General features: G+C 40.3%; 1 protein-coding gene across 12 annotated transcripts in view; it reads right to left on the bottom strand.

The window, feature by feature from the left end:
- Nucleotides 1-8,037: 8,037 nt before the first annotated feature.
- Nucleotides 8,038-26,956, bottom strand: part of ARHGEF28 (Rho guanine nucleotide exchange factor 28) — a 118,926-nt gene continuing 100,007 nt past the window's right edge. For 11 of the 12 annotated variants that reach the window (XM_088157418.1, XM_088157420.1, XM_088157417.1 and 8 more), the window contains 2 exons: nucleotides 13,824-14,200; nucleotides 8,038-9,129 (listed from right to left, as the gene is read on the bottom strand). In XM_088157418.1, the coding sequence (XP_088013544.1) occupies nucleotides 14,162-14,200 (39 nt within the window). In that variant the 3' untranslated portion in view covers nucleotides 8,038-9,129; nucleotides 13,824-14,161. The remainder of the gene's footprint in view (nucleotides 9,130-13,823; nucleotides 14,201-26,956) is intronic. The other variant, XM_088157416.1, reaches the window with a different exon arrangement.

Raw genomic sequence — 26,956 nt, 5'->3', positions numbered from 1 at the left:
GGTGCATTTCTTATCTCACTAGTCCTCTTATCTTGTCAGCATAGGCTCCAAACACATGTTTTGGCAAGATGTGATCCCCATCATTTAGATGTTAATAGAGGCTAGAATAAGAGAAATTGTTTCAGCTAATGGAAGAACTGCTTATTTCACTTATTCTGTGGTAAGGGGGCCCCCATTCTTGGTTTTCTTTTGTACCCAGCTACGATGAAGGAGGCACTGGATTGGATTTCTCCACCATGACAGTGCCAGGACTCCCTGCCAGGAATTAAAATCTTGTCTCAGCCCCACCTAGGGAAGGTAGTCCTGGTGGCCAAAGGTCAGGAGCAAAACATTGCCCACAAGCCATCTCTTCCCATAGCCAGCACAGTGCAGGAAGGCTGTTGAGATAAATCCTCTTAGGCCAGCCTCAAAGCAGGAAGCATTGCTATCTCAGCTGTTTTCCACTTCAATGCATGCCCAGCTGGCCCTTTCCTCAGGGACAGCTGTGGGAAGAGGCCAGCATAGGACCCTGTGCCTGAAGGCCAGGCTCCCTCGGTGGGGCTAGAGCAGGACACTAAAAAAGGCCCGAAAAACCCCACTAAAAAAGCCCAACCAAAACCAACAACCAATCGACCAACCAACCAGCAAAAACCTCCAAAAAGAACCCCATGACAATTGACTCAAGTAGGGATTTTGATAAAACAGTGGAGCAGGCAACTTTAGTCTCATGACTGTGCATGAGTGACAAGTGGATGGAGGGAATGTTGGCTTGGAAAACCTCTGGGTGTTTGCATCTCTTACACTGCCGTATCTTTCCTCTGGGTATTAAATTACAACTTTAAACTCTGACAGCATACAGAGTTAAAAAGAATTATTTTGCTATTGTATGCAGATAACTATGTTGGTCCGAAACTATGCACAAATTAAATGTTAATCTGAGTGCAGGCATAATCTAATTACTGCTTCCTTTTGAAGTAAGAGAAACAATATTTACTGAGTAAATTATGGACATCTAAAGGTAAAGCTTGCTTTGAAGATTAAACAACACACATGTTGTTAATTATTATAACGATACTTGACCCTTGTTACTTTGCAAAAATTTGAACACATTTTGAATTTTCACAGAGATGTTGCATTTTAGAAGGCAGTACTTCATATCCTTGTCAATTGCCTTTTATTACATGGTAACATGAAAGAGAGCACCAAATATATATGAGAGACTGAGTGTGTGATATGTGATATGCATATTCTCTGCAATACAGAGTAAAATCTCACTTTTAGTGTAGAGGGGCTGCTAGCAGCTCGGGGAAGGCATCCTCACCAGCATGGGCACATCTGGGGGCTCCCCACACCCTAACATCTCTGCCCCTGGGGAGAAAAACCCAGGCCTGATGCCTGCTGCAAAGGGCCCAGAGCATCCTGATTTTATGCTGGGGAGGCAATCACGACACAGCAGTAGACAGAGAAAGGCAAAACTATCTCCAGGAGATTAGACAATGTAATCTCATTCGCCTTCTCTGCCCACTGTGGTTTCTTGATCCATGAAAATACTTCCTGCTACCTGGTCATAAAATTTTGTACCCCAGTCCATCTTTTCAGCTTTACTTTCATCATTAGAGCTACCCAGTAGTTTAATTATACACTAAACACACATTAACAAAATCCCTAATCAAATAATAAGATATTATTGTTATAATAATGAAATTTCACAGAACACCTATACAGGTGTTTTTGTCACTGACTCCTTGAACACTGTACAAAAGAAACAGTTTCCACTATTGCTTGTGCTGCTTATTTCTAGTCACTTATTTTTGAGACCCTATCACTTTGTCTGACAGTTCATAATCTAACTTTGTGTGGAAGTGAAACATTCTCTCTGAGTCTGTCAAGCTTGGATCCAGGTCTATATCTCTTTTATGTTCAGGCCCAGCTTTATAATTACACCAGAACTGTTGATGGGTAGTGGCAGAAATAATAGGTTGGAAACATCTGACCAATGTTTAGGGAAATATTTCTGTATATCAGAAGGCAATTATGAAATTAAGTGATGAGCATAGTTGACTTTCATTAATTGAAATTATAGGTGGAAGGACTGCCTTCTGGCGAATTTCAATAGTCCAGGTGTTCTGAACTTCAAGTTTCTCAGAAGGAAGAATATTTTGAGTTTGGTGTCTGGAAACCATGCTGTTACACATGATCAGTGTGATTGAGAAGTATGTTGAAAGTATGTCATTTCATAAGGTTTTCAGTTCATGAGACTCCAGCATAGTCCTGCTTGTAGGACAAGCAGAACTAAACAACCATCTACCAATAAACTAAAACTTCTTCCTCACCTTTTAGCTGTTCCATATCTTGTCCTTGAAAGTTGCTATCCTGATCCCTTTGAAGGATTATGCTGTAAATTAAATGAGAACAGCTGGAGTCAGGATTAGAAATTGAACTTCTGCTGTGCAAATTGTGATTTCCAGTAAAACAGCTGATGTACCCTACCTTCTGTCAATAATTACTTTTTGTGAAATATCCTCAGCAGTAAGTGCTTGGCATTTATTTTATATGCCAAGAGAGGTTTTCCAAGGCTGCAGGCCACGTCTCACAGCCTGCACACAGCCATCCAACTTCAGGAAAGGCACTGAAGGGATGGGAGCCAGGCTGGGGGTGACCTGAGCGATGCACAGGTTACCCTAGGGCCCCACTACTGTGGCTGCTGTGTGGCAAAGCAGGATTGAACATGCAGCTGTGCTCCCAGTCTTCATCTTCAGTGACACCAAATGGCTTGGTCCCGTAGCCAGGTTTGGTTTTCTGGGTTATCAAGCTGCCAAGCACCATTGAACTGATGATATCCATGTACAAACCCCAGAGTTGGAACCCTTCCCTCAGCATTCAGTGTTCCTCTTAGGGGCCCTCCAGAGGAATATCCTTGTAGCTTACCTGGATCGTTAAGAGGTATCTGTAGTTTCTGAGGAAATCATCCACTCACCATCCATAGATCAACCACAAGCACACTTTGCCTCCTATGCCCTTGAGTTTCACTTCATGGTAACAAGTCCTGCACTGCCAGACATGGAAAAATACCAACCACACCCTCTAGTCTGGAGCTGTAGATGTTTATTGAGAACATTAAGGAAAATTATTGTGATCAATCTTCCTACAAAAAGCCTTGGCATCAACTGGAAGGTAGTCTGATGTATTTAAGACGTCTTCCAGAGCAATAGGATTTCCTACAGGCTCATGACTTACAGCCCAGACATTTTGCACAGCTGTAGTCTAAATTCCAAAGAACGTCTGCTGAGGTAAGGACATCATTTCCATGGTAGGATAACATTTTCAAGCCATCTGGAAGACGTAAGGGAATCTTACAGATACAGTTCTATTCCAGCTTTTTCTGTTCATAGAGCATCAATGGTGCACTGCCAGATCACAGAGTAAATCATAAATTTGCTGTGTGCTTCAAAGGAGGTTCCACCTTAGCTTTATATCCTCCAAGTCCTTCCTTTACCTGCAGCACTGTCACTGTCCTGAGCTCACTGCCTGAATTCAGATACATGCTGTTTTGACAAGTATCAGGCACTTGGAGATAATTTTGTGAAGTCTGTGCCACCTTGTCAGTTTACCTGGTGTCTGGACATGGGTTTATAATCAGACCCAATCTGGTCATGTGGGACTTTGTGAAGGAGAGCAACATCAGCAGAGAGGCAATTTCACTCTTAATGTTTTCCTTTTCACTGCTAATTTGAGTATTGCACTGTGAAAACTTGCTCTGTAACTAAAAGCTGAACCCCAGAGGGTAAGGATAGTTACCCTCCACTGACTGAAAGCAGGAGATGCTGCGTCTGTGCCATTAGAGTTACTTTTGTCCACTTGCCTGCTTTGTATCTGGAATTGACCTGTAATGGCTCGTTTTAGCATTCATTCAGCAATGCTAGGACAGCTGTGTGCATGTAGGAAATAGGGACAGCTTTCATTTCAGATGAGACAGTACTTACTTTAACCAGGAGCAACACCAATTTCTTACGTTTCTTGCACTACTCAAAAGGAGTACGAGTGCATTCACAGCTTGGCCTGAGCATCTTCAATGAGCTGGACACATGGAATGCCGACCTCTTATTTGTTCACTTGCATGGGAAGGCCAGGGTTCACACTGATCTTCACCAGCTGTCTTCAGTTCATGCAATTGTTTGTCCATGTGGGTCTTTGTTATTAGCAGCGGCAACCTGGGAGAGTGGAAGGCTCATGCCTCTGCATAGCTCTTGTAGTATGGCTTGGCAGTTTTACAGAAATCTGATAAGAAATTTCCCTTGGGTCTGCTAAGCCTCCACAGCAGAAATTCTTTGTTTGAACTTACATCCTTCACTGTCCCTTTCATACATATAGGGTACTTGCTCTTTCTGGCACTAGAATTAAAAAATGTGGCATCTAACTGTTCTCAAATTATCAGTCAATCAATAAGAGGTGTGATAAATATACTTTTTTTCTCTGAATATAAAAGCTGGTTCCATGAAGGAGCTTAGAAACATCTAATTAGAGTGGAGACTCTTCCTGACTTTTCTACACTCAGAACTTTCTCATGTTCCTTTTCTCTTCCCGTGATTTCCACGCAGGATATTTCAAGACTCAAACTCAGAATTTGGTGGGTGCTGCAGACCTTCCTGTGACAGAACCTTGCCACGTAAGAGGTAGCAACATGCTGATTTGAGCCTGAGATGGAGTGAGGAGAAGACAAAGAAACTTCGGCACAGATGATCCATGGAATAAGAAACGTAGCTCTCTGGGAATTTGGGAGTCAACTACCAACCCAAATAGAGCTGCTTCCAACACTGCTCTGCATGTCAGGGAAAAATATTGACATTCTCAGGTGAGATATTTGGATCATTTCACCCCCACAGCCTGAAAAACCCTTGCAAGTTTTTCTGCAATCATTGTAGTCTTTGATAAGCTCCTCAGATCTGATGCACTTTTTCAGAGTAAAGGGCTGAACTGATAACAACACTTTAGAATAATGTCAGCCTCACTTTAAAATAATGCCCCAAAGGTTATCCTGTGAGGGTTTTCCTCTGTATTGAAAAAATGAAACACTTTTCGACATCAGCCTGCCAAAGGGAACCTTTATGCAAAATTTGAGCCATTGAATTCAGGCCATCCTCACAGACTCATTTCACTATTTTGCAGCAAGATAGAAAAATCTTTTTGGAGGCTAACGTGTAGCTGTCCTTATGAATAAGAATATCAAGAATACTCATAGCTACTTCTGCAATGCTTCTACATACAAATCTTTACCAAGGATGAGAAAACAACAAATGTATCAGTGTGCCTTGGAAAAATGGAAGACATCAACTGCAGTTCCACAATTCTGTAAAAGCAGACATCCAGTCTATTTCACTATGCTAATGCTCCACAAACCACTGTTTCTAGTTCTGTAATATAAACGGCACAGTGAAGGTTTTGGATAGGAAGGATTCAGGGTTGGAATTCTTGTCAACCAGAATATTCATTATAAGGTATCCAAACAATCACTATTTCCCCATTTTGTCACCAAATGCACAAGGAAAACTGCCTCATCTGCAACTCTTCATTGTTTTCAAAACTCAGCCTGAGCAAGTTGCACATGTTACTTACCATAGCACAATCTCTTTTTCTTTGAATGAACATCATCACACTGCAAAAATGTTTTTAGCACCAATTTGGCACTTTACAAAATCGGCACCTACTTGATTAAGATGCAGCAAAAAATCTTACCAACTTTTTTGAACTAAGTGGGTGGCCTGTAAATTAATGCAGCTAACAGGGCTCTCTAAGTCAAATAATTTGTGTTCCTTACATGGAACATTAACATACGTTTTTTTCAATCATTTCAGTAAACAAACTTTGGAAAGTTTTGCTGATAGCCTAATCTGTATTTAATTTAATAATTTGAAAATGACACAGAATATCTCTATGAAAAATCTCTTAGAAATGCAGCTGTGTTGTTTACCTTACTACTCAAACAGCATCCAAGTGAAGAATTTGCTCCATTTTGGCCTCATTCTACAAATGACCAAATACACAAATCCAAGGGTCTGGATCCAGCACACTATAAGCCTCAAGCTCTTCATGAATTTATTTTCTACCATTACTATAGACTTGCTGAAGAAAAGATTTGTTGCAGGTTTCCTTAAAAGTCTTTTAATGTTGCTTGATATGACAACTTTTCCAGCATACAACATTAAGGAGAAAATGCCGGAAAAGTCAAGGCATTACAGCAAAGAAATCCCTTCTTTGTTAAAAGATGGAGAAAAAAATTTAAAAGGAGAAAAAACGAACAGAAAGCTCATTCTGATGCCATGAATATTTGCAGTACAGCAACTGCTCCTTTAATTTAAACACTAAAATTATTGACTAATTAGATGCTGAGCTTTCAGAGGCAAGATGCTTTGAGAAGCATAGCAAAAAGAAAACACAATATACAGGATGAGTGCAAAACAACAGGCTTTGCAAATAAGCCAGCTTCAAAATAATATAAAAAGGTGAAGAGAATTTCTGAGTATATTTTTATAGTTAAAAAAAAAGATGCAGCATTAATATATGCCTGACAATAACTGAAAACACAGACTGCTAAAAGAGCTGAGTCTCACTGGGGCTGTGTTTAAATTCTGCTAGGTATTAAGAAATGCCTAAATAATGGACAGAGTTCAGGGGTGCATAATACATCTTGTTATAAAGAGCACCTGCGGAGACCATACTGGCCTATACTTTAAACATTTTCTACAATTAAAATACCTAAATCTAGAGGCCACCTGTTTCCTGCCTTTGCCTTTCTGAAATGCCAGAAGTTTTACTGTAAACACAGGTGACCAAAATAAGATGCTGCCTGATTTTAAGGGACTTGAAGAATTTGCACAACAGCTGAAGTCTGGGCCAGCCACTTTTCAGCTCCCAGCCCCTCAATTAAAACTGATGAGAGAAGCAGTATCGTCTCTTCCTCTCCCAGTGCAATATGCTTATGTGGGAATTCCCACACCAAACTGGGACAGCAGCTATCCATCCAGCAGCTTGGATTTGACAGTAACCAATACCAGATGTTTCAGCCAAGGCATAATAAAATGCAGAGACTGTGGAGAAAACTGCTCATTTTTTCCCAGTTCCCCATGGGTCTCCGGGCAAGGCACATATCCTGGGATACAGCATCCCACGAAATTTGCCTGTCTACTTAGAAATTTGTCAAAAAGCTGTTCAGGTGGCAACCCTCAATTCACCGCTGACTCTCTGTCCTTACTGCAGGGCCCTTAAGAGAAGATAGATCCACATTTTAATTTTAGTTTAACTGTGAAAAGTCAAAAAGGTAAAAAAATTCTAGAAATTCGAGAAGAGTTTGGTTTTTTATTCTCTTATAAAGAGACATATTTTTCAACTGCTATCCAGTTAGCAGGAGTCTTGAAAGCTGGACACAGACACTGGAAGCCACATCTGTGGGCCCAGACTTTTCCCTGATGGCATTTGCACATCAGTTAATACAGCTGAGAATCATGTCCTGCTCATCACTCCAGGTGCTCAGTTCTTTGTCCAAGATACCAGCTGAACAACTACTCTGGAGTCCAGCAACATGCAGCTCAGAAAGCTCTGCTTTAGGCTCTTCCTCATAGCACCCAAGTCCCTGGAAGAGAATCCTTCTCAGTCAGGAGACCCTTGCTGAAAAAGGCACGCATCTAAAACTCTGCACCCTGCAAAAGATGTTACACAACACAAAGCTTAGGGTAAAATGGAAAACACTGGCACCTGGGGCTTACCCAGACAAATGAGTGGGAGCAATCCTGTGCTCCTCTGCTCCTTGAGCTGGGCAGATGAGAGGCAGCCCTGATTCAGGAGCTGTGCAGCTGCATTCCTGCTGCAACTCTGCCAATGCCATCAGCTAAGCAGTGATAGGCACATCCTTGGTCTTCCCAGATGAAGTACACAGCTTTGGCTAAGCTGGACCAGGAACACACATCTGCAGCAGAGCTCCGTGCAAGCAAGGTCTGGACGCGGTTTTTTCCCCTCCTGTTTTCTGATTTCTTTGGAGGATCTCACAATGAATCAAAGTTACAGTTTTGCAGAAATGCACAGAACATTTATTCAGTTTGACAGAAGTGTACAAATTTTTCAGAAAGACAAAAAGGCACAAAGCAAATTTCTTACTGCCTAACACACAGAGAATCCCGTGAATCTGAAAGCAGAAAGTTATCTGACTTCTACACAGGAAGGCAGTGAAGTTTCAAGAAAGTTCAGTTAACTGAAGCCTACTATTTATCCCCCTTTTTTCCTTTTGACCAGTGAGATGGTTTCATCTGGTAAATTTTAATGTGTAAGGACACTTTCTGAAATGAAGAACAGTTATAACACAATAACTGATTTAGTGCATCTCTGCACAGAAACTGGCAGTAGTATCAAAATTATAATAGGCTTTGGGACATGAAAAAACACTTACAATTATGCAATTATGCTCAGACCATTAAAAAAAAATCCCCTTCTGAGCAGTTCCTGAGCTAGAAGATAAGGAAAATGACCCAACAGCTAAGGGAATATAGTGCATTTTAGCAAAGACTAGAGCCAGCATTCTTACATTGCTGTCTTCCCATGTTATATCACAACTGTTAGAAGGTTACTGATACACACTCTGAAATTTCAAGTAGCAGGCCCGTCTCTCTTAGTTCATCCTTGTAAAAAGAGGACTCAAGAAAGTCAACACTAGCTTTCACAGTCTTTGGTGGCATCTTTACAATTTCAAAATGTTGTCTCCCCTGCTACCCATTGCTTCTTGCAAAGCATTAGAAATCATGTCATAAATTAAAGATTATACAGGAAAGGCTTAAAGGTTTCAAAATAACTTACTTGCTATATTTATCATGGGGAAAAATTTGCATTTACTATTAAATACTACCCTTAAAGCCAGATGGTCATACAGAGAATGACTACAGAAATTTAGAAAAGCAAACACAATTATCTTTCCAAAGTGCTACTGAGATTAGAAAACAAGTTATCAGAGGTAAACAATCTTTTCCTCTACTCTGGCTCCATTTTCTGCATTCTGCAGGCTCTCAGGCTGGTGGTTCAGCAGCAGTTCATCTACCTGTGGTAACTGGATGGATCACTGGTTTGGAGCACTTTTCTGGGGACCCTGGGTCTGTGATGCATTCAGATCTGTAACATACAAGAGAAGGACGTGACAATGCATTTTCTGCCATGCCATCAAAAAGAACAATTCTTTTTCATTAGCACCACTTTTCTAGTTTGCTGCATCTGTCTAGAAAGGAAAGCATCACTCTAGAACAAATTATACCACAGCTTGATGAGAGCTACCTTACCCAAAGTTAGTGAAATCTATCCAAGGAATAATAATAATAATAAAAATAAGTATGTAGACATACTTTACTAAACAGACACACAATAATGGAAAGACATAAATGAGTCAGAATTGAGCCGAAGGGAAACACACAGCATATAATCAGTAGCTTTGTCAGTAATAATACAGTTGTAACATTAATACAGTTTTCATCATTACACAGAATTTTATTTGTAAGCCTTCTTTTTACAGATGCAAAAGAATTAAGTGAGCAAAGTTAAAAGTCTACATGGCTTGCGCTTGCATTCAACTTTTTCTACCAAGTTTACCTGTGTTCATTTGCACAAACTACCTATTCTGTCTCGATCCTTTTGACGTGACGTGGAGAGAAACACTTACATCCAAACACTAGAACATTATTTCATAAGGATTCCAATTTTCTCCCACAAATGCAGAGAACCAGGGTTTTTTTGTTTTCCAGCATTGCAAAATGAACACATCTATGATGATCCATATTTAGCTTAAAAAAACAAAAACAACAAGACTACAGTTGGGCTTTATTCCTAGTCAGCATTCTGTAGCACTTTGGGCCCTCAGGAACTGCATCTCAGTAGCTGGCTTTTCTACATCTGTATTTCTTCAAAGCAACTTTACCATAAAAATAAGCTGCATAACAAAGAATGTGTATCCTCATAGATAGCGATGAGAAAGATCTGTAATGGATATGCTGCAATACTATTCACTGTAATCTCAGCCTGACCAACTCTTCTATTATATCAGGAAGGTTAAATCTTCATTCTTCTCTCTCGAAAAAGGACTCTGAAGAAAGAAAGGGAGCTTGGAACTCCTCGTACAGCATGTTAATGCCAGAAGCACACAAACCAAGAACTGGGGCTCTTTGAGCCTTAATCTTAATTCTTGCAGAGCTGAAGACACATTTCATGCTAGCTCTGGTCCCTACTTCTCACATGCATGTGCAAAAGAAATCTATTATGAAGGATCTATTTGGGTTTTTATACACCATGTCACTTAACTGGGGGCAATTCATAATGACACCTGCCCACATTTGGCAGTCCTCAAATATATGTGACTTTCATCAGCCTTGTTCACTGAGGCAGGAGTTCAAGGCAAAACAAGCTTGCTGGCACCCTGAAAAGCCTAGGCTCTCAGGCTGCTCCCTGGCATGGGGTGTGGAGCAGTGTGGGATGATTATGCAATGGGCATGTGGGAACGCATCATATCGCAGCCTCTGCCTTCAGCATCTTCTCCTCTTTGATATTCACACAGCTGGGGGGAGCAAACAGGCTTTGGGGCTGCAGCTCCCAGCATAAGCCACATGCATCTTATTCTTGCTGCCAAGACTGCAGGGTCAACGGCAGGAACAAGGTATTTATAAACAAGCTTAGTCATAGTGGGATGACACAGAATGTTACAAAAATTAGTCTTCAATTGTCTTTCTTTTACTGTTTTATACTGGATTAAGTTTTAGTCTTGATGCAAATCCAAAGTCTTGACTGCACATGAGTTATTTGCAATATGGAACACAGCAGGACTTAACTCCCTAACTTAGTCAAACAGTCCTGATTTTTTGAAGGTGATGTCTGTATTCATTTCTTTTTGAAGGTCATATTAGAAAGATTGCAATTTGCAGCCCACAGAAGAGAGCAAAAATATGTCTGCCTGTCTTTATGAAAATTAGATATATTTGGTTTGTTTATTTATTAAAAATATCCCTACTAGCAGAAGTTCCTCAACTTCTAAACACTTACATTTTGGGGTAATTTTACCTACATTAATATTCCTTTTAAGTCCTGTGAGTATATTCACATTAACCAAGTTATGTGCATAAGAATACCATGGAGTAAACACTTATTTGAAAGATCTGTTTCCAAAGTTTATGAAGTACATAATTTGAGAAGCCTAATTACAAATTTGAAAATACACAGAAAAGAAAGAAAAACACCTTACATACAGTTATTTTCCACCATCAAAACTAAACTAGTAATTGCTTCACCAATTAAAACAGTAGCTGTTTCCAAACCATTTCTCATTAACTGTTATAACTATAAGCATCAGAGCTAAGCAGTGGAAATTGTCAGCATTCTGTAAAAACAAATCAGATCTTGTCGCTGTCAAAATAAGCGATTTATCACTAGTTTAGCTGCTTTTTTTTTTTTTTTTCCTCCTGAATATGTTGCATCTGGAAAACCTGAACAGCAGGAGAGCACCCAGGAGCTAAGAGCGCAGCTGCTGCTGGGCAGTGACTGGCTTCAGGCTGGAAAGGTTTTGCTTAATCTAACTGAAGAGTGAAGGGGCTGATTTTGGATGCACTTCAGGCTGCACTCAACACAGACTCTGCCTAATAAAAGCACAATGTCGCCAAGGCCAGCACACTCAGCCTGCCACGGGGACGGGTGGCCGCTGTCTCTCTGCCCAGTGCCATGCTGGAAGCAGCTGAGCCAGGAGGCCAGCTGGTGTCACAGGCAGCAGCGTGACATGCCCCGGGAGCAGATGCACGTGAAGTGTGGAAGAAGTGTTAGAATTGGTAACAACAGTTTCAGGTGAAGGGAGAGTGGGAAAAGTGGATTGAACTGCCAGTCAGCCTTGGATTTTATAATGTAGAGCAGTGGCAGCAGCCAAGAAGCCTGACCTGAACACTCTGGTACAGTATGCGGAAACTGAGTTTCCCTTGTCACCAAGCAGGAGAAAGGTGGGAGAAATCTTCCTCTTGAAATGCTCTCCCAAAACCAGGAAGAAACTTCTGAAACCAGACTTGAAAACATCAGCTGCTGTTTACTAAAGAACTCTGAGACTTGAGGATGCTTAATAAAAATAAAAAAGGAAAACAATTATTTGCGCAGACAGCAAGGTAAAGGGGCTGCTATCAGAAAGTGACATCCAAGAAGCTCTCCGATGCTCCCCTGGTAGCTGGGACACCCGTGGGAGCTCCCCAGTCCCTCTCCAGGCCCATTCTCTGTTGCACTCAGGCAAACATCAAAATTCACTATGGATCAAGAGTCAGGTAAGTACAGACCGTTGGCTTTTTATGAGCTTCCTTCAATGTGATTGTAATTCATCTGTCAACATCAGCCATAAAATAAGTTCTGCGCTAACCCCTTTGTTTAAATTCAGCATTCACTTATCCTTTTTTCTGCTCCCCTCCAAGCTACCGACAGATGCTCCCCCTGGCAGGCTGTGTTAGGCTCAACAGCGCGCCCACCAGACCAGCACCCACATCACCAGCACCCGGCAAAAGCTGGGTATGGCCCCTGCCCACACCCTTCCTGCCAGGGCTGGGCTCTGACTGCTGCCTTGCTCCCACACCCTCGCAGAGAGGACAAACAAAAGGACTGTACCTAGCCATAGCCATCCATTTGCTCATTTACACTATTTTTCTTTCTTAGTTAGATAAATGCAGAAAATACTCCCTGACTATTTCCAAAGCTTTAACAAAACTGAACTGTAGCTCAGATCCTTCCACAATCTACTCCTGACACAGCTTTCTGCTCCCTCCCACTTCTGCACCAGCCAGGAGCTGTCAGCATCTCTCTGCACCCTGGACCCCAGAATTTATATGCAAATTGAAACCCCCTTTACCTGTTTCTCACTTACAAAAAGTATATTTCTCCTCAATATTCCAGGTAACTCTTTCCTAAGAACAAGCCAGATCTGCAGCTGCATCATGGATACCCCATGTAAAAGTGAACAGCACGCCAGACAAATCCACTCTTTCAAAGTTGGGCTGGTCAAACACCCAAGACAAAAAAGGGCGTGCTTGAGGTTGGTGACCAAATATTAGGTAATCTGTGACAGCATTTCAGCCTTTTGGGACCTGTAGCCTGTGCCACACCTCAGTATTAAATACTCCTAAAGTATAGCTTTTACTCCTGTTAATCTCAGCTGAGACCATTTCATTAAATAAAGAAACCTCAGGCATTCTCAGCAGTCTTCCACACCAATTTTGCAAAAGGAGTTAGAAGCTGTTCCTAACAAATTCTGGATCCAATCACAAATCGTCTTATTCACACAGACACTGTGAAATTCCACACTAAAAACAAATTCAATTTTTTCCCCATTTTCCTTAAGTTTAGGTCTGATACCATGAGGACAAGCATCAGGAAAATGCAGCGAGGCACTCTACCCTTTCCATACATTTCTTAGACCACCTCAGTAATAGTAATGGCAGATGGCAGGCCTGTCGTATGTGGGATCACTTCTCAAGGGAGTTTATAAGGGGATCTCAGTTTTCCAAACACGGTCTGGGTCCAAACTCTGAGAAACGACAGCTCCTGGCTAAAATCATGGTACTGTTGTATGGGAAAAGAAAGGGAAAAAAAGTAGCATATTGCATCCTAACTACCCTGCCTTTTCCACAGCACTAAGACACAGGATTAGTAGTATCTCACAAACTGCTGACAAGGTGAAGGACAAAGGAATGGTATTTGCAGGAATCTGAAATCAATACATATAAAAACAAACACAGCCCATTTACCTGGGGGGTCGGGGGATACAAAAGCCAAGTAAACAACTCATTAGTCACACTGATTCTCACCTCCTGTCTGTTGTCATAGGATGTAAGCACTTCCACATCAAATAAATGCCACAGATTTTCTCCTTCACCCCCTTCACCCCTCCTCTCTCTCCCTCAGGATCAGAGCTCTTGATGTTAAGGCTAGAGTGCCCACAGTGAAGATTATGGGAAGGACAGGAGAATAAAGGCACTAAGAAACACTCCAGGCAAAAAACCTCTCAGGTCTCTGTGTTTTGAACAGAAAGCCCTTAGTTTTCCTCCTTCAGCTCTGACCCTGGTTTCACAGCATCACAGGATAATTGAAGTTGGAAGGGATCTCAGAAGGCCTCAGATTCAAACTCCTCCTCAAAGCTCTGAGGTCAGGCCAGGCTGGATACTTTTTTACTTCTCAGTCCTTTCTAGAAAAGGAAGAACAGGAAAAAAAAAAAAAAAAGTTGGGGGAGGGTGGAAGGAACACACCACACGGATTTTGCAATTACCTTGCTGTGACTGTTCGAGATCTGTCACATCAACCCTCTTTACAAAATAAAACTGCATTAAATGAAGAGCAATTTATGCCACTTTTAGCAACAAATATGTTGAAGAGTCACAAAAGCTCTAACCTTCTGAAACAATAAATAGAGTTAGGTTTCAATTTTACATGTACTTATAACAACTGGTACCAAGTTCATTTGGACTGACAGCTGACACATCAGCTTCGGGCCACAGCTATTTGAAATGGCAGAGCTGCTCTATTTAATCCCCACACTAGCACTCATGCATAATGCAAAGCACAAGCAGACACCTAAAAACCAGTGCTAAGTCTACCGAATCTGGGATATTCAAAGGAATTCAAGGATAACAGGCTCTTATTTGACATCACAGTTCAACAGCAAACAGCAGCCCAACTCCCATGGGCTCCACTGAAAAACCCACTGGCAAATCCCATGGCACCTCTTTGTCTCTAATGATGCTCCCAGTGGTTTCCATGCAGATTCATTAGCAACAGACAGCCGATTCCCCAGGGAACTCCAAGCACCTCAGCCTCTCTCCCTTTCCTCACCATGAAAGGCACCATAACGAGTTTTGATTGGTTTTTTTTTTTTTTAATGCCTACTAAGACTTTCCCAAATTGCAATGGATTTTCCATACTGTGGGTGCAGTTGTTTACAGTTAGTGGAAGAAAGGGAGCACCATGCAGTGGTACTGGGCACCTGGAACATCAGGGCATCACCCTGGAATGCCAGGGCATCACCCAGGAACAACTAAGATGCTGCTGCTACCATTTCAGAACAGAACACTTGCTATAGAAAAGTCATGTGTAGAAGATTTGAGGACAAACCCCAGCAATTTCACTGGCAGCTGAGATCCCACACACCATCAATAAACCGGGCCCTTAACACCTCAATAAAGATGATTTCATAGCAGGAACTGAATTTGATATTGGGTCTCAAAAAAAATCTGGGAAAAAATATTTTTCCTAAAGCTACCAAGGAAAGAGGAGTCTAATCCATTTCCCAGCTGACTAAGGCAAGAAATTTGGTCTGGGAATTGTAATGCTGTTATTTACTTTTAACCAGCCCAACCCTGTGAAAAAGCAGCCACTGCATTTCTTAGGCAAACAACCACCTTCATGAATAAGAGATCTTTACACAAAAAGCAGATGAGGAATTATTTCAGAAGAGATCCTACATTAATTAGTCTTAGCAGCTTTTAGTGCATTTTTTGTCACAAGAAGAGAACAGAAGGAATTCAAAGTCTATGATGAATACGGTCTATACATCATAACATAACTCTTCTCTACAACTGTATGACGGATTTTTAATCATGGTAAAATTGCTGGGATTGCCATTATTCTGTATGTTTCTGCTCTTTGTGTAGTTGCCATCTTAGCTGAAACAATGAAGTTCCAGTTTCTGGTTTTGCCTCATAAGTCTTCAGAGAAGTTTGGTCTAGACAATTTGGACCTAATTCTTGGCACAAGAAACACAAAATAACACATTTATTCCACTGAAATGGCATTTATCATAAAGTTCCAACTCATACTCCAGGTTTTAGAGTAATGTGATGATGCAGTCATTTTTCTTTTATTAAGGCCCAGTAAACATACTGTTTCTAACACTGGGATTTACCAAATAAAAGATTTTAAAACTAACTCAAGCTCAGATACTGACAATGTCACTTTGACACCATATACATAGCATGCTGATTAACATTTATTAGGTTGATTAAAATTTTAACCTAGTCACATGGCTATATTAGCGGTTGTATTGGTTTTTTAAGCACGTGGGTTTTAAGCTATTTTTGGCATGCTGTTTGTCTAATGCATATCAGTAAGAGAGACTTTAAAATAGGTCTGACTTGAAATCATAATTTGTCTGTGCATTAAATACCCACAGTCTTACTTTGGCAGGGCAGACTGCCTGACAGCTGTCTGCTTCTGCTTAATATTAATTTATTTAAGTATGAATTCCTTATTAAATTGTCTTTGTGCTATGCTTTGAAGCTTTAGATGGTCAATTATAGACAAACACGTGGTCCGACAGGTATTCTGCTAACAATGAACACATGTTTTATTGACCTACTTCTTTTCCAGCTCATTAAACGCAGCTGCACTCAAATGATCAAGAGGAAAGAACCATAAAACCCCAAGAACACTCTTCCTACACAGGATCATAAGGAGCATGACCAGCTGCCGCTGTGGGGCCATGCCCCACCCAGGGCAGCAGCACACCCACACAGAGCACCTCTCCAGGGGCAGGGCAACTCCCAGCAGTGGTGGGGAAGCATGGGAAACCCCCACAGCCTCTTCTTTCAGGTGTCCAGTGCGGGTATGAACAAAGTGGCCTGCAATCACTTCCTCCTAGCCCATCATCTGCTGAAATCATTTGGCCGGCAGGCTGAAGTCGAAACTGCCATCAGTAGGGAGCATTCCCACTTGAATGTTTGATGGAGAAACAGAAACCCCATAAAGTTACCGATCCAAACAGCATTTCCAAGGACTCAAGGGACGATGAACCAGCTCCCCTTTCTGCTGCCAGCCAGCACATCTCCACACCTCCCTCATCCACTGTCCCAATTCACACCCTGAAGATAAAACACTGCAGTGAGGCTTTATCTCCTTCCCTCCAGAAAAAAAGAGAAAGAGCTAGCATTAACCCTGAAGAAACAGTCTCTGGAACATGAAGTCATTCCCTTTGAAACAAAGGGGGACATTTACACATCAAAACTCTTCTTCTGAGCTGTTACCACAGACAGATGTTAGTGTGTTGATTAGCTATGCCTCATATTTTATGGACGCTCTTTGCTCGTGGGTTGTTTTGTTGGGGTTTTTTTTCACTTTGAAATAAACATGAAATCAAAGACCTTGGCAAAAAATCAGTTCAGTTCCCAGGATTTGGCCAGTCTTTCAGGTGCAACATAAAGAAGTGTGCTTTGGACTTTGGCAAATACTTTCTTGAGTAGCAGAAGGGCACAGCTCTGTTACAAAAGCCAAAAGGGGGAGGTAATTTATAAAACACTCAAGTCTCCTCCTAAGCACTTTGGTTTTATAGGGCAATTTCCCAACAACAGACCAGATCCACCACTTCTTACTCATAAAAGCTGACGAGATCAAAACTCAAAGAGACCAGCATAAGAACATTAAGTCAATATATAGAACTGCTGCAGAAGAAATCAGGCAAAGCACCTGCTTCAAATCAATTACATGCTAATCTTACCCTTTAATAGAAGCTACCGTTGTTGATTAATACAGGAAAAAATACAGGCGTTACTACAAGAGTGAGCATCGGAGAGAAGTCTCATAGTCACAGAGATACTTGTTCTCTCTCGAGATCAAAACTGAGGGAAATATTCACTAATTTTTGATTGTGTATTGAGTATTATCACAGCCATTTTTATTCATTTTTGGCAGGAAGTATATGCTATCATGTTTTCTTCTTGGACTCCTTGAAAAAATCAAGAAAAAACTCGAAAATTGCACATTCCCCAAATTTTGTATTGTAAGCATAGGAATTTTCAGTGTGATTGAATATTTTGAAATTAATGCCCTTTTTAACTCTTTGCTAAAAGCTCTGTGAACATAAAACTGCAGTGAAAACAGTTTGTATAAAAGGTAAAGGAAAAATTGTACATCAAAGCTATAAACCCCCACAATTATCAAATAAGCATGTGCGTCCATCCCTTCTGCTAAGTGCTTTCCATGAGTGCATGCACTCACATGAGTGCACTTTCCTCACTTCTGCTCCCACCTCTCCCTTGTATCAGCATCACTGATCTTATCCTTAAGTCCAAATTCATCACGTCCTCCTTCTACATCACCCTTACTACAAGTTTCAAAACACCTGCCTTTATTCACTTTCAGCTCTAAACTGCCTGTTTTTAATGCAGGAGCCTTCCTCAGACCTTCATCCCCTCCCCAGTGGCACTGTGCTTTAATGGCAAGTTGCTCTGCACAGAAGACTGCTTCCCTGCAGTTTTTCTATCACCAACAATTAGCCTTCAGTTTTCAAGTTCAATTAATAAAGTTTTTTAAAAAATCTCTTCATATTTTCCAAATACCCTGCTTTCCCTGTCTGTCATATATTCTTTGTCACGGAATATATTCAATGACTTTTAAAGTACATGGTACAGTACAATGATTTTTCTTCAACAGACCCTAAACAAATACAGAAAAATAGTATCTATTTTTTATCATTTATGACCCAGTTCTAGATCGGACTTCCAAGGAATCTCAGAAGGTGACTGTTGGAAGTCTTCCTATTTGATTAAACTATAACCAGTTTCCACACCTACCCCAAGGCTCCTCTTCTCTACTGCCCCTTACACCCAAAAGGAAGTTTTCTACAGCATCTGGCAATGGGAAACAAGACACTCCATGAAATCTCCTCTAGCAGTTTGGCTACAGCCAATGAAATTTATTAGAAGGCAGTTGGGTGCTCCTGTGATGAATACCAGCAGAAAACAGACAATCTTCCCCAGTGTCTTAATAAATATTTAACAGCAGATTATGCTGAGGAGGTTTCATATTACTAACACTTCATTATTTTTTTCACAACATGCTACAGGCCATTCATTGGAATATGTAAAGTATTATACTAAATAATTAAAATGAGATTGTACTTTTCAAAATAGGCCAGACAGATACACTTGGTGATTCAGCTACATGGTTTTACAGGGTGTGTTTGCATACTCAGTATCTTGCAAAATTTGATCATCCATAAACAGTTTCTCCTAGCTATTAGGATGAATTATTTATTTACGCTAGTGCATCTATTTCAGGCTCTAACTTCATTACAAAATAGATACAAAATATTTTAATGTGCTAAAGCAGGGCACTACAGTCAGGTCTCCACCCACAGAGAGCATTTCCCAAGGAAAACGAAGACCTCTCAAGGAATCTTCTTGACATCAAACAACCAGCAAGACTGTTGTTTTGTGGCCCTTTTCTTGAGAGATCACCTCTTTAACTGCAGACTTGCTATCCAAGTCACATCTTTGCACATCCCTGAGCTGGAGCATAGGATCCAAATCACTATAAACCAGCTATCTGGCTAAAAACCCTCTGTTGATGGTTTTCTGCTTTGAAATGTTCTCCTTTCATCCCTCTACTTCTATGAAACCTCTACCTACTGGAAAAACCTAATCTAAGTAAAAATAAATCTGCATATAAGGGTGATCATCCACACAATTCCAATTTCAGTGACACAACTAATTCCACTGACTCCATAAACCACTATACTGAAGGTGGGGGAATCATAAGCGTGAGAAAAATGAGAAAGATTCAGCCATCATCCTGTTGCTGTTTATTAAGTCTGCAGTCAATAAGAGCCTGAATTTGGTGTGCAGATTTACACCAACACTAGTGGTACCTCAAAAGACAGGGGCAGGCAATCTCTTTTACTCCATTCATAATCTTAAAGATGTGAACTATTTTAAACTTCCATCCACAAATGAATCAACTCTAAAGGAAAAGATAATAGAAAGAATAAAATCAGGCAGGCATTACACAGGATAGGCATTTCTTACATTAATGTACAAAATAAAACCAGAATGTCATTAGCTGCCTTAATTAAAGGGTTATGTCATAGTGCTGCATCTACTGTGGTTATTATCAGAAATGAGAAAAGTGTTTTGAGATGAGAAAAACAGAACAACAAAATCTGACTGCTACAGAGGTGAAAAGCAAGTGTTACTCAAAATATACTAATTGTAGATGACATATAATGACATATTTTTCACTTCGGCACCACACTGCCATGTGATTTAATCCCTTTGGCCATTTGCTTTAAACAAACAGCAGCATTATTCCCAAGAGGAAAAAAAAATACTTCCTCTCTGCTTCATTTCCACCAAGTATCTCAGAGACACAGAAATCTTCCAGCAGAGCGAGAAAATCAGTATTTTGTAGTATGGAGAAGAGGCAAATTTGCTCTTGTCTTTCACAGACTCAAAAGTACGATATCAATTGTTCTAATAAATCAATGAGATTTTGAACTTGGATGTTACTCAACTTCATATTCTTATATATTTCCATTAATTTTATTCTCATTATAATTTACACTGAGCACTGAATGGGCTGAACTCAGCTATGTAGCCATCCATGCTAAGACTAGTTGGGATAGGCTGAACAGAGAAAAATCAATTTGGAATTGTTCTCAATGTGACATCTACTCAATTTAAAAAGACAAAAAATTTAAAGAAGTGCAAAATATCACGCTTGCTCAGGAGACTCCCCAACAAACTGGGAGCTCCATGGGTCATATTATCCTTTGCTTTTTAAAAATTTCCCTCTTCTCAAGTGAAAAAAACAGAAAGAATTTGCTCACTGTATGGGACAGTGAAAAAAAATGGCACTTTTAAAAATATTATTAGACATCCCCCCAAAAAATAGTTCGAAACGTATCTTCACATGCGATTCTGTAGTGGTAAGGGGCTGGCCTGTCACTGATTCCAAAGGATGCTGTTATAAAATGTGTTCTCTATGGGACACAGTTACATTCCAGCAGATTTTTTTACAGAAAAATCACATGTACTCAGAAGGAGTTCTTTCAGCAACAACAGTATAAAAATTAATTCACAATGATCACATATGCAGAACTGTGGTGACTTTTTTAAGGGTGTTGCTAATCATTATTTACCAGGTTCCAAGTGATGAAAGCAATCTTACTCAACAAAGTCCTCAACATGGGATCCCATCAGCCAGCGCTGGCAACAGTAGCTGTGCTATCTGAATAAGGCCCTGAGTTACTGAGATTTGATCCTTGCCAAAATCCAGTCTCAGACAAAAGCATAGACAAACAGCCTGTACCACTTCAGATGGCTTTTTAGCACTGTAGTGCAAAGCACTTTTCACCTGTTTTTTGTCACTTTTGCATCAGTTTTATATTGTGTATCTCTCCCGACTGCTACAAATTCACCTCAGCACAATTATGAGAAAAGAGCCAGAACTGCTGTTCTCAACCTCCCTGGTGCAAACATAGAGCAGGTACTTTTATACAATGTCATCAGGCCACAACTTATGTTAGTTAAGGGAGCCTTAGTGGTGGCTTATCCCCAGCCAAAAACCAAGCCCCACGCAGCCCCTTGCTCACTCGCCTACCAAAAGGATCAGGGAGAAAATCAGAAGGGTAAAAGCTGGAGAACTCATGGGCTAAGAAAAAGACAGTTTAATAGGGAAGGCAAAGGCTGTGCACACAAGGAAAACAAAGTAAGGAATTAATTCAGTGCTTCCCATGAGCAGGCAGGAGTTCAGCCATCTCCAGGAGAGCCAGGCCCCACCATGCCCAGATTTGGTTACTTGGGTAATGGTTACTTGGGAAGACAAATGTCATCTCCACAAATCCCCCTCCCTCTTTCCTGCTTCTTTCCCCCACTTTATACTCGGAGCTGGGTGCCACATGCTCTGGAATATCCCTTTGGTCAGTTGGGGTCACCTGTCCTGGCTCTGTCTCCTCCCAGCCTCCCAAGCACCCCCAGTCCCCTCACCAGTGTGGCAGCACCAAAGCAGAAAAGGCTTTGGCTCTGTGCAAGCCCTGCTCAGCAATAACAAAAACATCTCTGTATTATCAACCCTGTGGTCAGAACAAATCCAAAACTCAGCCCCATGCCAGCCACTGTGAAGAAAATTAACTCTACTCTAGCTGAAACCAGCACACAGACAAAAAATGCACTGTTCTAAATGCCATCTAAATTAACAAAGAGAAACCAAAGCAAATGAATCTGATATATAGTTTTAAGAACAGGTTCAACAAAGCAATCACAATTAGCATAATCCTCCTTAAGGAATAGGAAGGATATTTCATATAAACTATAAGGAGTTACAAGATACTACACATTGTTTCTTGAAGTTTTGCTTTTTCTGTCGCAAATTAAATATTTTACATCTCTAGAAACCATTTACTTTGATGAAAGCCACTATAAATGATTTATTTTTTCCAAAATCAAACTATCTCATTTGCTTATATGCATATATGTACAAATTTCTGTCCTTTAAAAAAGATCTTAATTACATTAGCCAAATAGAGTCCTATTTATGTTCCTTGGGTTTATATTTGACTGTTTATGAAGATCACAGGTTTTCCTACTCCCCCCATAAAGATTTAAACTATGTTTTTCACTGCATCACATGTATAGATCCTTCATACTAAACGTCTGAGGTAAAACCTTCCCACATTCAAGTTTCAGTGGTTTTCCACATCTATCACTTTTCAATTCTATTTCTGTAGCCACAACTTCTGAATAAATGAAGTTAAGATTGCAGCAGCAAACAATGCTGTTTGCTTCAAAGCTTAACAGAATTAAAATTGCATCGATTTCTGAAATCAAAGAGGTGAATCCATAGGTAAATCCTTAGGCATAACTTTGGCTAGTAAACCTGACATGTCAATTAAATGCAAGACTAATTTATTCAATTCTCAGTCTAGTCTGACACAAAACCTATACTTCCCCTCCTTCCTAATTAGCCAAAGTACTTGCTTCTTTCATGCAGATAATTTCATCACCATTACTGTAAAGCATTAACACATTTTTCTTTCAATCATATTTTCCTCCTGTTGACTGACACACCTTTTCTAGTGAGGTTCCTTATGCCAGTTTCAGCTTTGTGGGAACTTGCCTGAAGGTCTTTACTAAAGTTCCCTCCCATACACATAAAACAATGATATATGATCATGATGTTAGCTATGTGAAGAGACCTATGTCTTACCTTAGGAAATATGAATGGAAAATTATGCACTGGAGTAATGTAGCCCTTTCCATTTCTGTATATTTATGAAGCTTAATTGAACAGAACTTACTATATGGTAGAATACAGTGTGGTTAACTCCTTGGAAACTAGTTTAGGTGGTGCTACTGTTCAAATAATTTAAGGGTTTTTTTTTACAGGGCAGACTTCTTACAAAATGCTTAATAATTCTGGGAAAGCTAATCAAGCCCAAGAAATTCCTTTTGTATACACACAAAACTTTAAACTATATATTAGGTCTGGCCATGTATGTATGTGGTACATGGCTATAAGCTGTAAACCATACTCAGTATTTGTTTCTTAGTTCTGTGTTGACTAATTATTTAAGGGTGTTATTTGAAAGATTATTATGAGACTTTATACAAAAAGCTAGCTGGAAAATGCACCAAAATGCCATGAAATATTCATCCACATGAAATTACTGAAGATTTCAACTAACTTTTAAGTTCTTTCCCTTATTGCATTTAAGTTTTCCTTCAAGGTAACTGGAACTGACTACAACCTGCAGAGGTGTCAGAAAGTGGAGGTACAAAGTTGGAGATGTTCTGAAACTCTGCAAAACTCTGTAGCGAAGAAAACATGACCAAAAATACTCAAGAAAAAGGAAATCAGTTTCCTAGTATGAAATGTTTGTATTGTTCGATTTGATTGGCCTTGCTTAGGAACAAGAGATTTGCATAATTTCCATATGCAGAGTCCCTTGGGGAAGTTCAGCACTCTTCTCATTCCCCAGTCCCTCCCTGTACAGTGACAGATGCAAGACAGAAGCAAGTCTGGATTATGCACTCATGGACTGCATGATCAGAGCATAAATCCTTGTCACCTTCTGAATCACAAATGCAACTATGGAGTGTGATGTCACATCTCTCTGGGGGGAGGCTTCCAGCCCTGCCCTGCTCCAGCAATGCAGTGGTAGGCTTCACAGCATCATCTGAACCATCAGAATGCTGCAAAGATTTGCTTCCCTCCTTTGCATAAGGTGTCTTGTGGCACCACCCAGGCAGTAATCGCACATTTTGCCTACACAGCTTGGTCAGAGACATTTACACTGGCCTCTTGGGCAGGCTCTGTAGCCAGAGCTTGTCCCCAAGAGTGCTGGGACTGCCCTGATGCCCTGTTACCAGGGCAAAATAAGGATGTCTACACAGTATGCATTGACAACAGCTGAACACAAAGCTGGTCCATTGTGTCTTGAGACACAGAAGCTCTACCAGCTTATCTTAGAATCAGTGCAATTAAACTGGTACAAGCCAGTTTAATTTAAAAAGGTGCTCTCATGTGAGCTCAAAAGAAAGTATCCTGGTGAGCTTCTATCTACATGTTTGCCAGGGCAAGCTAAGCCGCTTTTGAGAGGTTTAAATCCACATGTGTTCCTTTTGCACTAGCTTAGTTAACCTATAACTAAAATGACAACTGCAGTCAAACTAGAACAAGTTTCACCAGGCTACTGATTTAGGCATTTTTAGAAATATTAATCTATTTTAGTAATCATCTTGGTTTGATGATTGTGGTGATGTGACCAGCCTGCCCTACCTTTGATAACATGCTATTTTGGTAATCCACACACCAAAGGCTAGAAAGGCTATACTGATTCCTTAATCACACATGTAAGACAATTAACTATTGTACCTGTGTATGTTTTCAATTCCTAATTCTGCCGCCCACTGGTCTTTGCTGTGACCTGACCTGCTTGAAGCTGGTGTGAGAACAGAAGTTATTCTCCACTGCCAACTACAGCAAAATGGGAGCTCAAGCACTTCTGCAGTGTTGACATGCCATGTCTCCTGAAATTACAACTGTAAACCCCACCAGATTATTTAATCTGTGACACCAAAAGTGCACTGTTGGCCACCAAGACTTTTAGCTGCTGTGTTTTTACATCCTGCTCTACAACTCACACTAATGCAAGAAGTTAGATCAAAACTAATACTGTGCAAAATGAGATATAAACCCCAGAGAGTTCAGAGTTTCTCATAAGTTTTTAAGACCTTCGGGGAATTTTCAGTGCATGCAGTGCTCAGATAGGCACTCATACCACTTATTTTTGTAGTCACCATCAGTAACTGCCATGCAGCCTATATATCTCTGGGGGTACCAGTAAAATGCAAGAATAAAGAAAGGTAAGAGCAGTAAGAGCTGGTAATGTAACCTATTTCAAACTTTCTTTTTCCTTAGCAGTGATACAATTGTCTATCCACAGATCTTTCAAGGTATTTTCATTCCTCAATGGAGAAAGAAATGGGTGTTTAAACACTGATTATCATTCTAAGACATTAAATCAAAAGCTATTCTAACCACAAATGCACATACGTTCTCAATCAATCAATAAAACGAACTTAAAAAGAGTGATTGCTGCTCACAAAAAACAAGGTCAAAAATCATTGGGAAAAGACTAATAGAAAAACACATTCTGAGTACTACTATGCAGACAAAAAAAAGAGTTTTGTGGGGTTTTGGACTGTTCAGCCAGAGAGGGGGAAAACTGCCTGTACTACCTCTTAATTAAATAAAACATTAATTACCATTATCAAATGAATCCTTGTTGCTTTTGCAGGAAAAAGACATCTGCTGGTAAGGACTAATGGATTTCCACAGTGTGCTAGTTAATGCTGGCTGAAAAGAAGTGTTCATTTTGAGGTCCACCTGATTTTCACTAGTCCCTGCTACATCAGAACCTGTAATATTCATCCCATACACACCATCCTCATAAACGAGAGAAGAATCTGATCTGTTAATTCTGCTTAGAGACACATACACTACAGCTTCATTGAAGTAGAATTCATTTTCACCATGTAAGCAGTCCAATTGATTATGTCCCATAATCTGCAGAAGGGGAAAAAAAAACAACTAAAAACAAAACATAGAATTGTATTTTCACCTTTGTAAAGTAACAGAACCAGAGAATCACAGAGTATGTCAAGTCGGGACTCATAAGAATCATGGAGTCCAACTCCCAGATTCTCACTATGCAAAACCAAAGTGTATTACTACGAGCATTATGCTGAAGAATCCTCATAACAGGATGCAGAAAATTAACTGCCAGACAGAATGCGGATTTATAGCAAATAGTCATCTAATCTGCCAGAAGTTAACCTCTAAACACATTAAATTTGATATGCATTCAGGAATAAACAGCAATAACCTAGCAGATCTGGTCTTAGCTCACCTCGAAAGAAGTAATAACTGCAAAGTAATGGATAAAGAAGGACCACTAACTGGGATGCATTGAGCTCTACTGACTACCTCCAGAGAGTTAATATTTTGCCTCATGGCTCAACAAGGTACCATTTCTCCTATATAAATCTGTGTACTCTGCAATCCAAAAACAACACTGTACCTCACATAGACAGGCAATCACAGAGAACAGGGTTGCAGCAGTCAAACTGGAGGTGGCAAACAGCTTTAGCAAGCAAGCCATGGCTCCCAAGGGTGGAAAATGCAACTCCTGCAGATTCTTTGTCTGCAGGTGTTTATTAAGGCCAATCACACACACACACACACACACACACACACACACACACACAAAAGGCGGGAGTATTACAGTGAGTTACTGCATTGTTTGGACACACAAATCTAGGTTGAATGTAATACAAATACATAAACACTGGGCTTGGAATACCAGCTGACTGAAAATCACTCAACCTGTTCCTCTGCTGCAAGGAGTATGGTAGTGGAAACACGAGAGAAAGACAGTCTTAAGGTCTGGATGGATTAAAAGCCATGTAGTCTACTTGAAAAAAAACCAAACAAGTAGCCTTACAAATGAAATACTAGATTACAAAAACTACTACTCTCTGACACTCAGCATTTAATTATTTTGCCTCTCTATGCAATCCTGATACCCCTGTATCTGTATCTCAGACTATTATCCTTCAACTTCCCCTCCTTGAAGGATTTCAGAAGTCACATCCATCAAAGCTGAAGGACAACT

This window comes from Sturnus vulgaris, chromosome Z (assembly GCF_052056855.1).
Source record: "Sturnus vulgaris isolate bStuVul1 chromosome Z, bStuVul1.hap1, whole genome shotgun sequence".
NCBI classification, from domain to species: Eukaryota; Metazoa; Chordata; class Aves; order Passeriformes; family Sturnidae; genus Sturnus; species Sturnus vulgaris.
This window is presented reverse-complemented; position numbering and strand designations above follow the sequence as displayed.